This window comes from Rhinolophus sinicus, linkage group LG13 (genome assembly GCF_036562045.2).
Source record: "Rhinolophus sinicus isolate RSC01 linkage group LG13, ASM3656204v1, whole genome shotgun sequence".
NCBI classification, from domain to species: domain Eukaryota; kingdom Metazoa; phylum Chordata; class Mammalia; order Chiroptera; family Rhinolophidae; genus Rhinolophus; species Rhinolophus sinicus.
Genome location: NC_133762.1, coordinates 34,389,004 through 34,406,247, shown reverse-complemented (window position 1 = coordinate 34,406,247; position 17,244 = coordinate 34,389,004). Strand labels below are relative to the sequence as shown.

General features: G+C 53.0%; 1 protein-coding gene across 1 annotated transcript in view; it reads left to right on the top strand.

Moving 5' to 3' along the window:
- Positions 1 to 16,512, top strand: part of VSTM2L (V-set and transmembrane domain containing 2 like) — a 33,612-nt gene extending 17,100 nt beyond the window's left edge. The window contains exons 2-4 of the mRNA XM_019750249.2: positions 4,444 to 4,613; positions 6,157 to 6,207; positions 15,099 to 16,512. Of these exons, the coding sequence (XP_019605808.1) occupies positions 4,444 to 4,613; positions 6,157 to 6,207; positions 15,099 to 15,371 (494 nt within the window). The 3' untranslated portion in view covers positions 15,372 to 16,512. The remainder of the gene's footprint in view (positions 1 to 4,443; positions 4,614 to 6,156; positions 6,208 to 15,098) is intronic.
- Positions 16,513 to 17,244: the final 732 nt, after the last annotated feature.

Here is a 17,244-nt window from a genome sequence, read left to right as displayed (position 1 = left end):
CAGGCTCAGAGACGTAGAGGGGCTTGTCCAGCTAGGATTTGAACCCAGGTTTGAAGGCAAAGCTGTGGAGGTTTGTGCTGAATCGGGGCCTGGAAGGTTAGCAAGGAGGTCAGGGCCCTGCTCGTGAAGGGTGAGCAAGATCCAGGTCATCCCCTGCCTTTCCCGGAAGCCAAACCCAGGGACTGGGGCCAGGGCCGCAAGCTGTTTCCTGCAGATGATGCCCTGATAACTGGGTCTGGGGTTAATTAATACATTGCTTCCCCCAATTAAAAGCAGAAAGGAAGAAGATACTGCATTCAGTCAATCCTCTCTCTCTTCCTGCAGAATCCTAATTTGCGATCACCAGTTTTAATTGTCTTCCCCGTGAGCCCAACCCTGCTTGGGCCCTGGGGCTGGAGAACTCAACTGCATCCCTCTCAAAAATCTATAATTATACCTGCCTCCCCCGGGACTGGCTATGAGGAGTTACCTGGCGGGGACAGGAGGAAGTCAAAGAGGAGACATGGACTTTATGTCCCAAACTCAGCAGGGATGCTGGCTTAAAGACTGGGGTCTGGGTGGCTGGAGGGAAGGAGGTGGGGGTCGGGGGTGGGGGAGAGAGGCTGCAGGAGCAAGATCTAGACGTTACAAGCTCCCACTCTAGAGTCCTCGAGAATTGGGTGCCAATGTAACTACCTACTCACTCTGGGGCCTTGGGCAAGTCATTTAACCTGTCTGAGCCTCAGCTTACCTATCTGAAAATGGGTTTCATAATGATCATACCTAATCCATAGCATGATGGTGGGAGCATGAGAAAAGGTATGTAAAGGGCTTGGCTTAGTGCCTGGCACAAAGCAAGTACTCTGTATTTCTTAGAGTTTATTACATCATCGTCATCATCAAAATTAGGATGGGTAACCTACCAGTTTCTGGTGCTGATGCGGTGTCCTCACACACAGAGTTAGGAGAAGGAGCAAGGACTACTTGCCAATGACAGCTCCACACTTTCAGTGGAGGTAGGAGGAACTGAGCTCCCTGTCTCTGGAGGTATACAAGTGGGATGCAGACTTGTTGAGCCTGGTGGCTGAACTTCACCTCATAATTCAGACCAGATTCTGAATGGGGCTGATGGACCCCTGGATCTTAGGGACAACTGCTGGTCAGACGTAGGTTCAAAACCCAGCTCTCTGTGAATCTTGGCTGTCATGTCATCTTTCTGAGCCTCATTTTTCTTGTCTGTCAAATGGGAGTAAGGGGATCAGAGAGTATTGGTGACAGTGTCTGAGTAGTGCTAGGCATGCAGTAGATGCTCAATTAATGATGTAGATTTAACAAAAACAGAAAAGCAAGGCTCTCTGGATATCCCTTCTCCCTGCCTTGGCTCACACCACTCTTTCTCCTTGCCTCTGCCTCCCGTCCTTCAGGGCCTGGCTGACATGCCTCCCCTTCCTCCCCAAGATTCCCCTCCTCCCTCAAGTATAAATGATCCCTCCCTTGCCAATGCCCAGGGCACCGCCCTTAGGACACGCATTACTTTCTCCCTCAGACTGTCTGACTGGTGGGGCTCTTGGACCATGAGTTCTAATCCCCATTGCACAGAGATGCAAATTGAGGCTCAGAGAGGAAGAGAGATTCTCCTAAAGTCACACAGCAAGTGTGTTGACAGAAAGAGGCTCAGTCCTCCATCCCTGGCTCCCAGTCCTGCGTTCCAGGTGCTAGCCCACATACATGGCTTCTCCCTGAGTGGTGGTTTTGGGGGGTCCTTGGGGCGGTGCCAGGGACAGGCCTTCATGTTGCTGCCTGTGAACAGGGAGACAGATTTGCCATCAAATGCCCAGAGCCTCAGTTTCCCCCCCTTGTCCTATAGACATACTGCCCCCTTCACCACTGAGGTTGGAGCCAATGAGGCCCTGAGGGGGTTACCCCCAACCCACCCCACCTAGGCAGCTCCTGGCAGGGTTGGAAGGGAGAGGCCCTGGGACCAGAGCCCACTGTGGGAGGGATTGCTGGTGGCCACACCCACAGCCTCCTTGACTCCCTCTCCATCTCCCCCCCAAAGACCCTCCCTGCTCTGGCTCAGGACTACCTGCCCCACTGGGCAACACCTCCTCAGGAAGCCTCCCCTGATTGCCTGAGGCTGGGTGAACTGTCTCCTCTGTGCCTGCCCAGGCCTTTGCACTCATTATAAAACAGACTGCCCATCCTGCCCCATGGGACTCTATAAGAGTGACTGTTTTGGATTGTTCCTTTTAAAGAAAGCTCTATAACCAAAAAGAGTTGAATTCTCTGGGAAGAGCATGGCCTTAGGAGTGAGACAGGCCTGAGTTCAAATGCAGACTCTGCCATGTGGCCTTGGAAGGGTCACTCCCCAGCGCTGGGCCTTGGCTGCCTCCCCTGAGCAAGGGGGACGTAGGACAGGGAGGGGAGCCGAGGCTGATACTGAGTCCTCACCTGCTGGGTTGCCTACTGTACCCGGCCACTGCACACCAGAAGTGTGGCTCGTCTAAACTGTGATGTGGTATAATTGTGTAAAATACACACGAATTTCCAAGCCTCAGCACAAAAAGAATGTAAAATATCTCATTAATACTTTTTATTATTTGAAATGATCATTTTTGTGATAGCTTGGGTTCATGAAAATACATTGTCAAAATTCATTTCTCCTGTTAAAAAAACTTTTTCTTTTGGGGGTAACTTTTTTTAATGTGGCTACCAGAAACTTGAAACTTCTGTGTCCTCTCATGTGTGGCTGGCGTTCTGTGTCTGTTGGACAGTGCTGTCTACATGACCATTACTGGGATCTGGGGAGAGAGGTGGCTGTGTGGTGGGGTTCCCACAAGGCTGTGTGGTGGGGTTCCCCACAAGGCTGTTTGGGGGTGGAGGGCCTGGCCGAGGACTCGGGGCCTGAGGTCTGACCTAGCTGAGGCCCGGCTGCTGAGCAGCCTAAGCCATACACTGCCCTCTCTGCGCCTTGCTTTCTGCGTCAGCAAAAAGAGCTGGTGGGCCAAGGTCAGAGTTTTCAATCAGTTAGGAGAGGGGGTAGCCTGTGGGCAGAAGGAGACTGAGTGAGGGTGGATGGAGACCCCCATCCCTTCCCAGGTCACCCTGGTAGAGTCCCCACCCAAGGAAGCCGGTCTCTGCCCTTCTTTCCATCAATTTTCTGCCTTGCTGGGTGGGGCACCTTACAGGCTGCAGCCGCCAGGTGGGGTTCGGGTGGGAGTACTGACAGACACAGCATTCCTGGGTGACCTGCTTACTGCCACACATCTTTCCAGGGCGTGATCATCTCTCCTGAGGAGAGGGACAAATTCTAACTACATCTCAGGACAATATGTGTTTGGGGAGATGAGAGACAAAACATATGGCCGGGAGGGGCGGAGGGCCGTATAAAATGGGGGTTTGTTTTCTCCTTTATCTGACAGTGTCGCAGGGAGGGGGGTTTAGGTGGAGCTCCTGCTGGGACAGGGGAAGCGCCTGTCCTGGGATTTGGTGGGGGAGCTGGGCCCTGCAGGGAATGGGAGGCAGGTGGGGCACCCATTGCCCTCTGGGGCCCTGAGAGGACGGAGAATGTCCTACCTGTTGGGCACACATGGAGCACCTACCTACTAGGTATCAAGAACCGCGTAGCATGGGGAGCTCTGGGTCCCTGTTCTCATGGAGTTTCGATGGTAAAATATGCAGTGAACAGATACTTAACCGTGACTAGGGCTGGCGTGAGGTGGGGGTGGGGGCACCTATTCAGGTTCATGTGGTGAGGGACCGCCCTTTGGAGGAGCCGACTTTGAGCTGAGCTCTGAGAGACTTCCTGGGCAAAGAGGGGCCCAGGGAACAGCATTACAGGCATTGGGAACAGCCAGGGCAAGAGTGAGGTGGAAAGAGGCATGTTCACAGGGCAGAGAGGAGACCAGGAGGTAGGCGGGGTCTGACCCCACCCTCCACCCCCCAACCTGGTGGGCTTTCTCCTCAGAGCAGTGGGGAGCCAGGGGAGGGCTCTGCGTAGGGATGGCCAGGTCTGACTTGCTTTTACAAAGACAGCCCTGGCTGCTGTGTACTGGGGTTGGAAATACCCTGGAGGGAACCGCGTGGAAGCAACTGGAGAAGTCTGGAAGAATTGATGAGAAAGGCAGCTTCCTTTCTGGCCTTCTGGCCTCCTTGCTCACACCTTGCTACCCAGCCCTCTTTCTGATTTATTACTCCCCTACGTGATTCTCCTATAGTGCCCACGGGTCTAGGATAGAAGCCTGGCTCGAGTGGGGCATTCAAGGCCCTGGGCCTGCTCCTTCAGCCTGGCATCTTGCCAGCTGCACTGCACATGCCTCTACGTGCCCCAGCTGAAGCCAGGACAATCCCACCTGCAGGTCTGGCTTCTCCCACTCTCTCTGCCTCTCCCCCACCCGCAGCCCTGTGCCTGCTGGCCTTCCGTTTCCTGAGACCCGGCCATTCCTCCCCCATTTCTTTGCACAGCTCTGTTCACAGAGACACCCCATGACATGACAGCACGGACAGGCGAGGACGTGGAGATGGCCTGCTCCTTCCGCGGCAGTGGCTCCCCCTCCTACTCGCTGGAGATCCAGTGGTGGTACGTGCGGAGCCACAGGGACTGGACTGAGAAGCAGGCGTGGGCCTCGAACCAGGTACCACCCCTGGGGAGACTCCCAGTTGGGCTGGGAGAATCCTGGTCCCCTGGGTAGGGCTGTGTCTCTGCCCCTCATCTCTTCTGGGGAGTACGGCTCCAGCTAGTTTGTCCTCTGCAGCACCCAGCTGCCTCTCTCCCTTCTTCCTGAAACAGAGGCTTGTTTTCAGGGCGGGGGGCCCAGCTAGGCTGAGTTTGGGAGGGGCCCAACAACAAGGGCTCTCCAAAGAACATAGAGGCCCATCCTTCCTAGTACAAGTGGGGAAACTGAGGCGAGGGACAGAAGCTGACTCACCTTCTGTGACTTCTCCTACAGACATGGGACAGCCTGTTGCTGAGTTCAGTCATGTGCACGCATGCATGCAGACCCTTCCACATGTGCAGGCACAGTCCTGCCACCCACTCACTGCACACGCATTGGCCTCTACACATGGACACGCTCATACATGCACACGGCTGGAGCAGATGCTGTTGAGGTCCCTGCCCACTCATCGGAGCCACCCCTCCCATCCCCTGCCACCAGCCCCACTGCCAACTGCCAACCCCTGTGACTCTGCCCGAGGGTTTTCTGTGGACAACAGAGCCTGCTGGCCAGAGAAGCACCTTACCGATGATTGACAAGAGTCGGAGGATAAATCCTCCAGCTCCCTTCCCTGAGGTGCCCAGCGGGAGTCGGTTCCGGTTGCCCAAAGTTGCTGACTTGATAACACACCCATTATTGACTTCCTTCCCTTTTTGGTCTCATTCACTCACTCCTCTGCTGATGTTTCCTGGGATTACCTCCCAGATAAACTACTGGCACTTGAATCTTTTGTCTCAAGTCCTGCTTCTAGGAGAACCCAAACTAAGACACTTTATTATCGCACTTGTGTGTACACAGATAATATGCCAGCACGTACGTATGTGTCCACCCATTTATATATGAACACATATATTTACACACCTTCATATGCATATATGGACATGCGCACACATTCTCCCATGTTCAGGAAATAGCCTCTAACATGTCCTGTCTTGCTCCTGAGAGTGTCAACTCTCCAACACACAGGCTTAGAAGACTCCAGTGGTCAGAGAAAGCCCTTAGGCGTAGGTGCCGGTCTTTGCAGTCAGATGCCTCCGGGGTCAGCTTGCAGGGAATGGCGTGTGGGCAGGGCTCCAACAGTATCTGCTGCAAACCCTCGTGTGTGACACACCTGAAAATACAACACATTCACAGGTATACACAAGTGTACAGACACACCAAATACTCACATTTTTGCCTGTTCACACATACCCACTCCATATATCCCCAAGTACTCACATATCTACATGCCAACATAGCACACACACACACAGGCAGTTTTACAGGCAGCTCCTTTATTGTCCTTTGCTCTGACTCACCCCCACCCCCTAAGAGGACATAGAGCTGAGGGACCCCCCAGTTCCAGACCCTGGGCCCTCACAGCGTCACGTGCTGTAACTAGAATCTTAGCTGTTGTCTGTATACCCACCCGGTGATGCTAACACCTTGTGTCTGTTTTTTCTGCCCCTCCCATTCCCAACAGCTAAAAGCATCTCAGCAGGAAGACGCTGCAAAGGACGCCACCAAAATAAGTGTGAGTTTTGATAATGACTTCTCACAAGGGCTCTAATGGAGAAGACAGCTGTAATTTAAAAAAAAAAATTTTTTTTTTTTTGGGTCCAGTTCAGCAGGGAGCTTAGGCAAGAAGGTGGAGGAGAAGAAAACAAGAAGGGAAAAACAATGGCTCTGCTCTGTTTTGTAAAAGCCAGAGATTTTTCAAGTTCATTGAATGACAGGCACAAAAAATGACAGGGGGAGAGAAGACGCATTCTCTCCTGTCGGGAGCCAAGGCTGTGTGCGTCCCCAACGCTTCGTGTCTGTCTCAGCAGCATTTGTTATTTGGGGAACCAACAGGGTCTAATGAGACTGAGCTGGCTTTTTTCAGCCCGTCATGACTGACAGCTGCAGCCTCTCACGGTCACTGGGGTCATCTGGCTCCCAGGGTTGAGGCAGGTAGGGGAACGATAGCCGAAGGGTTTTAGGCCTGGCTGGCAACTTCTTAGGCAGTGACACATTTCATTATCATTGCTACACCTCTACAGAGAAGGGCAGTCGTTCACCCATTTGATAGGTGGGGCACCTGAGGCTTAGAGGGGGCAAAGACTTGGTATCACGATGTGGCTAAGACGCCTCGAGCTCTGTCTCTAGGCTGTCCTGGAGCCCAGTGAGGTAGGGGACCCAAGGAGCTCAGGGAGTGACAGTTTTTGTGAAGGAGGGGCATCCAAAGAGGGGCCTACAAGAGGCAGACAGGATTGAGAAAGGAGGGCGAAAGGGACTGAGGAGAGCGGACTGGCCTGGGGACACATGTGCCCTTTGAACCAGGCTGGGATTGTGCGTGGAGCATGAGGTCAGCCTGGCGGGAAGCTAGGAGTCCACCAGCCTCGCACTCAGAAAATTCAGGTGCCTGCAGAGGGTGTGAATGTGTATATATGAGGCGTGGCCTCCATATCACTTTTCTGCTGCTGCGTCCACAACTTTTCAAGGACTTGGGGAGCTCAGAAGTGCCACAGCAGAAGTCACAGTGTAGAGTGGACACTGGGAGGCATGGGGGTGCCAGGCCAGGCATTGGAGGTGGCAGAGTGGAGGCAGGGAGGCCAGGGAAGAGGCTCCCGCAGACCCCCAGGCAAGACGCGGGCAGATGAGAGAACAGGGCACTCACCATTGGTGCTGTCTGGCCCAGGACCTTTTGGAGTTGGGGTCTGGAAATTGGAGTGGGCCCACCTGCTTTCCATCCCTGCCCTCCACCTCCCCCGTCTCTGCCCAGGGCACATCCATATGTAATGCCCCGTTTCTTGCCCAAACACTCACCAGGTAAGCCCGAGCCAGTAGAGATCTCTGTGTGTGTACACCCTGTTCATCGCAACTCTCTCTCCTATGATTTTGTTTAGGGTTTAAGGAGCATCTCAGGCAAAGAAGAGAATAATCTAATTGATTTAGAGGATTAGAATTCGAGGCTGCTGGGCCCCACGTGAGGGGAATGCAAAGATGCTAATTAGTTAAATAAAATAAATGTGCTCAGTGTGAGTGTGCAATCGCTCCCCCACCCTCAGCCCCTGTGACTCTTGCACCATCTGGGGCTCCCGGGGTCTGGTTAGGGAACTCACAGTCATAGACCCAGCTCCTCCTGCAAACAGCGTCACACGCATGACTGTTCTTAAATATGCAGACACGGCGGAGTTGGCCGACACCTGTAAGCAGATGGTCACTGTGGTTTCCTGCAGTTTAGGAGAAGCTCACACTTTTCTCTGTCACCTTCAAGGCTCTGTGCTCTCTGTTCACCCTCTGGGCTGTCTCATCTTGCTTGCCCTGGCTCCCCTTCCCCACCCACCCCTGGCTGCTTTTCCGCCTTCGCACAGGCCAGTTCTTCTGCCTGGAAAACTGTTCCTCTCTCTTCCGTCAGCGCTGAGCTCAGGAACCTCCCTTGATCCTGTGACTCAGCTGGCACCCATACTCCTCCCTGCTGGCTGCATTGCTGTCGCTAATTATCCATTCCTGTGATGATTTGTTTTATGTCTATCCCCCCGGAAACAGTGGAGCTGGAACTGTGCCTGCCTGATTCACTGTGACATTTCCAGAGCCTAGCACAGCGCCTGGCATGTAGTAGGTGCCCAGTAAAAGAGTATTGAATGACTGTCACATACACATGCCCAGACCAACGGGGTTGTAAACCCAGAATGATTTTGATACACAGAGATGCATCCCGTGCTTGCCCATGAAAATGAAGGAGCAAAAGGGGCTCGTGTGGGATCATGGGACCTGGGGAATCCAGGCCCTTTTCTGCAGGAGCCAACTGAGCCAGGCAGAAATTTCAGCCCACTAGTCCGATGTCATCTAAAAATCTCAATTTTGATGGAATTGATTTTTAAATGTTAGGATCTAATTTGATGTTTGGAAAACACCGTGGGAGCCACACAGTGCAGTCTACCTGCTGGACAGAGTTGGGGTTCTGGGGGAGGAAGAACAGTCAGCTTGGTGGGAGCAGGGCTCCAGGGATGGGCGCTGCGACCTGTGGGGGCTGCCATGGTAACCCTGGGAGGCTTCAGAGAGGCCATGCTGAGCTCTGAGGTTAGCACTGTGAGGACCCACGGGGGCCAGCACTGAGTGAGTGTCCCAGGAGCTGGGTCCTGGCTTCCGCTCTGCCACCTCCCTGTGCTTCCCTGTCCCCACTCACGGTTGTCGAATGCCTACATGGAAACACTGTGTAAACTGTAAAGTCCTGTGGACTCGGCCACGTGAATGACAGTGGTTACTAGAGTGGAAACTTAACACGAATTTGCAAATCACAAGCCTCCTTCCTATTCCCAGCAGGCAGAGGAGCTGGAAAGGACACCCTGCTTCTTTGCGGGAAGGTGGCGGGGAGAAGAGAGGTCAGAATATTGTAGGGAAGATTGTTTATGTGGGAGGAGAGGCACATCTGTGATAAAATAATATAATAATAATCATGATGGTAAAGCAGCTAACATTGATTGAGTGCCTGCCATATGCGAGGAACCATAAGCACTTTACACGAATTATTTCATTTAACTTGGGGCCTGGGGAAGGACCCCTGGCCTTAAAAACATCTCTCTTGGGGGCTTGTATATGCTGAGGAGGCCTCCATCAGGGCCTCAGTCCTGCAGCTCAGGAAAATTCCTCTGCGTAGTGCCCATTTTCAAGTTCCGGAAGTTTTTCTTTTGTTCTCATTGAAGTTCTTTGTTCTCGAATTTAGGTTAATTTCCCTTTAACCGGTTTTGCAAGTAGAGATGGTCCCCAACTTCCTAATTTTTAGACAAGGTGAAGTTCTCCACACACACACCTTCTCGCTTAGGGGCTCACCTGCCTTCGTCACCGTTAGTCCCTCCTCTGGTCTCACAGAAATTGTTTGTGCTATAGATGCATTTTGTAAAACCTGCTTCAGTCTGAAAGAGCCACGGGCAGCCTGAGTCCCCGTGTATATGGGGCTCAGTGCTCTGGTCCACTCATCCTAACCCCGCCCTCCCTTTCCAGCCAAGCTCCTAAAAGCCAGGTACAGCCACAGAGGCTTCTGGAACCACACTCAGCCACCCCCCACCCCATGCTTCTGCTTCCCCAATCAAAGGCAGCTGCATCAGTCAGATTAACCTAGTGTCCCTGCAGGCCAAACCCCTCCTGCCCCGCCTGGCTGCCCCCCACGTGTGGTGCACAGGTGGATACCACATGGGTGTGGGAACGTGGGGTGGGAGGGGTGGGACCACTGGCAGTGCACGAGGTCTGCAGCCTTCCCAAAGAATTACCAGGCCAAGTGGTGGGTCAGGGTTTCCTACGATTTGATTTTTTGCTGTAGACATTTCTATCTTGTGTTGAAATTCCTGCAGTAATTCACAACGTACATAGGGCATTACGTTCTGAAGTCTGCAAGGGAGGTGAGACTCACACGGAGTCAAAATTATCCATCCTGGGAATCCCTTGGAACGTCCGTAGAGCCGCTGGCCTGTGGTCGGGGGCCATGAAGATGCCTCTGCGATGGCTGTGGTCACACACACACCTAGTCCCTGCCCTCAGCGTCCTCCCAGTTAGTGTGGGAGACGGATGTTAACCCAATAATCACACATGATAAAAAGTAACATGACAATTGTGGCCATCAAAATGAGTAGAGCTGCCTGGGAGTCGGAGCCCATAACAGAGGGCGTGACCTAGTCTTCCAGTGGGGGTGGGGGTGGGGTGAAAGGTGAGGAGGGGGCTGGGGGAGTGTCTGGAAGGGCTTCCTGGAGGAAGTGCTATTTGAGGTGAGGGCTAAAGTATAGATGAGTTGACTAGCAGTAGGGGAACTTCTCTAGGTATGTGTGTTAGAGGCAGAGGGGAGGGGAGGATGAGACCCCAAAGTGCCCCCCCTCCTGGCAGCTACTTCGGAGAGCAGTAGAAGGAAGGGCTCCAAGTTAAGGGCACTGGAAAAGATCTGTCTGGCTGTCATGGGAGAACAGATTGGAAGGGGCTGGAGAGGCTTTGGGGAGATCGGGAAGGAGGCTGGGGTGATGACAGGAAGCCAGGACCTTGCTCTGGCCAGTGCAGGGGGATCTGGATTCTAGAAAGAAGGGAAGGAGGCCCAGTGGTGTTCAGAGGGAATATCGGTGGGATTCAGAGATACGTTGTGCGTGTGTGGAAACAGCAATAGGGATGGTGACTTGGGAGTGTCTGGCTGGGGTGCTGCGGCTTCCCGGGGCCCAGATTTGGGGACACTCTGAGCTGAACTCTGAACATGCTTGACAGGCTGGTTGGAGTGGCTGGGTGTTGCTGATGGGGGCATGGGAGTGGCAGAGCTCAGAGCAAGGCTCAGCGTGGGGCAGGGACCGTCTGACCCCCATTCCTCACCCCAGCACCTTCCCAGGACCACCACATCATTCTTAGGCCTCAGTCGTGAGGCCACATATAGGGGAGGTCTGGCAGCAGGGATGCAAATTGGCACCACCCATTCTTCCTGGCACAGCTCAGGAGAAAGAGCCCAGCCTGCCCACCTGATGGCCCAGCAGCCACTGCTGTGCCCCGAAAGGCCTAGACCCCGGGCGAGCCGGGAGGAGACCGAGCTTGGGCCTGGTGTGGACTTGCCTTGTTTCTTTCAGCGTAATTAGGTGCTTAATTGTACCACTAGGGCCTATCAATGCCTGTGCGGAGGTGATTATGATTTACAGCCAGGCTGCCCTGTGGGGCTCTCTTCTCCCGGCCTCTTCAGTCGAATTGGAGGTCTGGGATGCAGAATTTTCGGCCCAATTTGTGAATGGTGAAACCCAACAGGCTGCTTCTCCCACCCCCAAGAAGCTGGAGCAGGAGGATGGGCCCCCTCCCACAGGCTGTTTCTGAGGGGCTGGGCGCCCCTAAAACATGTAGAATTGGGGGTTTTGAGTGGGAGGGGGTGGAGAGACAGACCTGAGGTTTCCTGGTCATGGGAGGCTCCCCAGAGATGTGTTTAAGGCTTGGTTTCTGTCACCAGCTGGGGGCCTTGAGCAAATCAATCCACCTTTCCGAGCCTCAGTTTCCTGACCCATACAATGGGTATCCTAGCAGTACATACATCACGGGGTTATTGTAAGGTTTAAATAAGGTGTATGAAGTGTTAGCACATCATCTCACAATGATGAAGCCCTCCATAAACACTACCACCAGCACTACTGTTACTGTTGTTATTTTTATAAATCGCCTTCTCCAGATGGTGCTTGAAGGCACAGACCACTGGGGCTGGGAGGAAGCAGTGCCTCCCACTGATGTGTGCCTTTGCCCTTTGTCCTACTGGAAACCAGCTCCCCGGGGAGCTGGTTTATGGGTGTGAGGTCTGTGTTCTCCACTCGACCATGAGCCCACGCAAGCATTGCTGCGGCCAGACTGGTTTACAGATGTATCTCCTCAGAATGGGCGCTCGCTAAACGTGTGTGGAATGAATTAATATGTAGCTGAAGAACACTGAGGCCAGGGTGCCGGTGACCTGTCAGGGCCAGAACCCAACCTCCAGCAGTCCATGCCGTGCTTCCCGTCCCCCTCCTCCTCTCTGGGGGGAACAGCTTTACTTTGGAAGGCCATATGTGTTTGCTGGCAGTCAGGGTGGGAGGGAGCTGACTGCTGGGGATGGTGGGGAGCCGGTGGCCTTAGCATCCCGTCTGGGGATGGGTGAGGGTGGTCAGAGGGGTGGGCCATGCTTGATGCTCTCTCCCTAGGAGCCGGCTGCTCCCAGCGCTTCACATTATTACTCCATTAGCGCCTTGTAGGGTTGACAAATGAAGGATAATTAATATCCGTGAGGGAAACAGATGTTGAGGTAATTCGCTCCCCGCTGCGCATTTGCAACAGCATCCCCTAACTCCCCCAGAGCATGGCAGGGCCATAGGACCTCTCTGTGCCCTTGGTCGGAGGTGAGGGAATCAGCAGGGCTGATGGCCTCCAGCTGGGCCCAGTCCTCAGCATGGGGAGGGGCCACCTGGCCCCCATACCAAGAGGGGCTGCTGGAAAGATTTCCCACCGCTTGCTATAGGGACATTCTGCCTAGTCCCACCTCGGGCCTCCTGCTGTACCATGATTTCCTGCTTTGTGGGGGATGGTGACCAGCTGGAAAGGCTCAGAATAAGAGAGGATGGGCCAGGCTCCCTGCTGGTACCCACTCACCCTCTTCCCTTCTGGATCCTGGGAATCCCTCCACCCCATGACCCTGCCAGCTCTGGGTGACCTTCTGTGGGCCTGTCACCATTTGGAGGGTTAGAGTGCATGAAGTCAGCCCTGGGTTGAGTTCCTAGCTTTGCAACTCACTGACTCAGTGCCCATGGGAAGGAAAGTCACTACTGCTTCCGGGGCCTTTGTTTCACCATCTGTAAAGTGGGTAGAATCATGTGTATGTGACCTAAACTTAGAAAGCATGATACCTAGTTACCACTTCAGTTCGTGAGAGAAGGAACTATAGTGAGTCCATTCATTATACAAATCTTTTATTGCTATTATTATATTATTATTTACAGGGAATTAGACCCCATAATGGTCACTAAGATGAATAAAATAGATATTCCTGCCCTCGTGGAGTTTGTAGTTTAGCCAGAAAGAGAAACAAAAAATAAAGTCAACAGACAAATCAATTAAATGGTTCTCAACTTGTGAGGACTGCTCTGAAGGAAATAAACAGGGGGCTGTGGTGGAAGGCTTCTTGGAGGAGGTGATGTTTGAGAATGAATGGGAGTCAAGCAGGTGAAGAGAGATGGGGCACAGCGCCCAGGCAGAAAGACCAACATGTGCAAAGGACCTGCGATCAGAAAGAGCTTGGCATTTGGGAGCGATGAGAAGGGGCCAGGGAGGCCAGAGCAGATTAGCAAGATGATTTGAAGGTACATGTGTGAGTGCCCAGCACGGGATCTGAAGCAAGTTTGCAGGGCAAATGTACCCCCTTGGAGTCTGCCCTATGCATCCTGGCCTCGTCACTTAAAGGTGATCATCAGGGGCATCCCCCTCCAGCAGTTAGTTGTCTCTCTCCTCCACCCCCAGAGGAAAGGGACTCGTAGGGCTCAGGGCTGGGGCCACAGGTCTGGAGCCCACTCAGCTCCAGCCTGGGCCTGGTGAGCCTGTGATGCCAGCGGGTGGTAAGATAACTGGAAAGGAGTTTACCAGCTGGCAGTTTGGGACTGATTGCCACTGTTCTGTCTAGGTGGGGCAGGGGCTGCAGGAAGTGGGCCAGGGAAGTAAGAAGGCTCTAGGTAAGAAGAGGCCAGGGAAGGATGGAAGCTCCCTCCCACCACCACCACCCTCTCCACAAGCCCAACTCTCCCCTCCCTTTTAACACTTTTTATTTTGAATTGTAGACTCACAAAAAGTTACAAAAATAGATCATAGATGGGATCTATTTCTCACTGATGTATCTTACATAACTGTCCAACTGCCTTTTCTCTTTTGATTGAAAAAACTTACAGTAGGTTTATGTTCGTGGCAGATTTACCCCAGGTCCATCAACAAGTGGCTGGATAAACACATTGCAGTGTATTCAGGTGATGGAATAGTACACAGCAATGAAAAAGCACGAACTGAGCCGTGCAACAACATGGAGAAACTAGGTGATATGTTGTGTGAAAGAAGCTGCACATGAAAGAGTTCAAGAGCAGGCCGAACTAAAGCTACAGCGATGGAAGTCAAAGCGGTGGTTAACTCCATGGGGGTGAACACTGACAAGGAAGGGCCACAAGGGGGCGCTCCAGAGGGCTATGAAGGTCCCTGCCTTGCTCTGGTTGGTGGTTGCACAGGCATACACAGCAGTAAAATTTTATTGAGTGTGCACTTTACTGTATATAAGTTAAATTTCAATTTTAAAATAAAAATTTTATTCAAATAAAATCAAATAAATAAAAAGCCAAAGCACAAAGACAACTATCATAGACACTCGCTCCCCCCAACTGGGGTGAATAGTTTTTAAAATCCTAATATATTTGTGATCAACCTTTATTTCTTTTTTAAGAAATAAAATATTCCAGACTAAGCTAAGAACGCACTTTGCAGTCTATCCCTGGTCCACGGCCCTCCCACAGGTACCACCCCCAAGACCACCTCCACTAGGAGCCACTGTGTTTCCTCCCGTCTGTTTTAAACTTTGACACCACAAGTCTCCAAAACCAATATAGAGTGTTTTTATGTGTTTATTTACAAAAATGGCATCACACTGTAGGGATTTTGTAATGAGTTCTCACTTCCTGCACGTCACTGAGCTGTAACATGCCTGGCTCTTAACTCGTTCTTTTTAACTGCTGTGCAGTATTCCATTGAATAACCTCACTTCCGCCTATTTATCCTTTCTGTTGATGGACGTTTAAGTAGCTTCTGCTTTGTTGCTATTTAACTTCGTGTGATCTCGTGGGAGTGTCTATGGGGCCCGACCCTAGGAGGGGCTTCCTAGATGACACTGTCTTCCGGCTGCGTCCCACGGCCAGGTCACAGTCTCTCTGTCGCCCCCAGGTGGTCAAGGTGGTGGGCAGTAACATCTCCCACAAGCTGCGCCTGTCCCGGGTGAAGCCCACAGATGAAGGCACCTATGAGTGCCGTGTCATCGACTTCAGCGACGGCAAGGCTCGGCACCACAAGGTCAAGGCCTACCTGCGGGTGCAGCCGGGGGAGAACTCAGTCCTGCACCTGCCTGAAGCCCCGCCCGCTGCACCCGCCCCACCGCCACCCAAGCCTGGCAAGGAGCTGCGGAAGCGCTCCGTGGATGAGGAGGCCTGCAGCCTCTAGACTGACGCCCACCCTGCCACCTGCCTGCCCCGCGCCCCTACGGCCGTAGAGTGCATGAGGAGATGCTGGACCGCTGGGGACAGGACGGCCTGGGTCCAGCCGCCTCCCCATCCCCGAGACCGCCTGTGGCCACTACCTCGGCCCTCCTCTTACCACCCCTTTGCTCAGCATGTAAGCCCCACCCATCCCTTCCTTTCCAGCCCCCTGCGGTGACCTGGCTCAGAGGAGGTGGCCCCAGGCACCAACGGAACAACCGCCCCTGAACATTGGGGGGGACACCATGCTGGGGCCAGACTGCCACCCCCTTTTGTCACCAGCTTCAGTGGAGTCCAGTGTTTTCGCTTTGCTTGCTTGTCTCCCAGCCCTATCCCTAGCCAGGGCCTCCCAGCCTTACGCTCCCTCCTTCCCACCATCCCCTCCTTGGACCTGGGGATGTGGACAGTGACCCCTCCCCAAATTTGGACTTGAGTCTTCTGAGCAGAGCTAGGCCTCCCCCCTGGTGAAGAGAGGGGCAAAAGCCCTCAAGGGAGCCTTGCTCTGGGGCTGTGGCCCGGTAGCAGGGTCACTCACAGGGGCCCTGGGAGGAGAGGGAGACACCCCACTGCCTCCTGGAGGGTCATTCATGGTCAGCCTCCTTATACCTAAGAAACAGCTCCCTGTCGCAGCCTCCAGGGAGGCCTTGGGACCAGGAATCTCTGCCCCTTCACATAGCAAGTTAGAAGGAGGACCTTTCCCCTCTGAGCCCATGGCCCCATGCAGAGTTTTGCACCAGCAGGACCCCTTTGAGGGTCTTTGAGGCTTTTCCAGGAGCCCCCCTCTGCCAGCCCCCAACATCCCAGCCACCTCTTGGGGTCCATGCCAAGCCTACCCAAGGACCTGGGGCTGTTGGGAGCCAAGGGACCCCAGTACCAATCCCTTCACAATTACTGATCAGGGGACACCTGCCCCTGGTGATTTGTAAATATTTCTATTGGGCCAAACACCCCTCAGAACTGGCTCAAACCTCTGGCCACCCCTCAGCAATGGAGTAGGGGATGTGGGAGAGGCCGAGGGCTTTGCCCAGGGGTGTGTGGGTAACCTTGTACACATGATCCAATCCGTGACTACCAGACAACCTGAATAAAGCGGTTTAAAAAAAAAACCTCGGGCAGTGTCATTCTGGGGCATGCGTGTGTGGAAACAGTGTGGTGGGGGAAGGGAGGGGGTGAGGGCTTGAGCAGCCCACACCCACGCCTCACTCAGCATCTTCCTACTCCTGCTTTCTGCCCTCCAAGCACAGAACAAGAGCCGGTGTGGGCACAGGGAGAGAGCAGAGGAAAACAAGCCTTTGTCCAGCCCCAGGCACTTGAACTATTCTTAGATTCTGAGGTAATCACATGTACAGAAGAATGCCTAAAACATGTTTACTGATTTGTGAATAAATTGCACAGCAAATAAGAGTGAGCTGCTACCCACCAAACCAACCGTACCCCAGCACAGAACCCCCAAGTCCAGCCAGGTGTCTTTCTGACTATAGCCCCTTTCCTCCCTCTTAGAGGTAACCAACACCCTGACTTTTAAGGTCATCATATTCTTAATGTTCTTTCTATAGCTTTACTACCTATAGGTATGGCATCTTAAGCAATATAGTTGAGTTTTATCTATCTTTTTAGACTTTATAGATATGGAATCTCTATTCTTTTATGCACCACTGTATATATTTGTGAGATTCATCCATGTTGTTGCATGCGTCTGTAATTTGTCCATTTTTATTGTTGCATAATATTCCATTGCTTGGGTATCCGACTTACCAATTTCTTTATCCATTCTAATGTTGACAAGAATTTGTGTTCTTATCTGAGTACTAGTGTCACCCACACTGCCTTGAGCATTC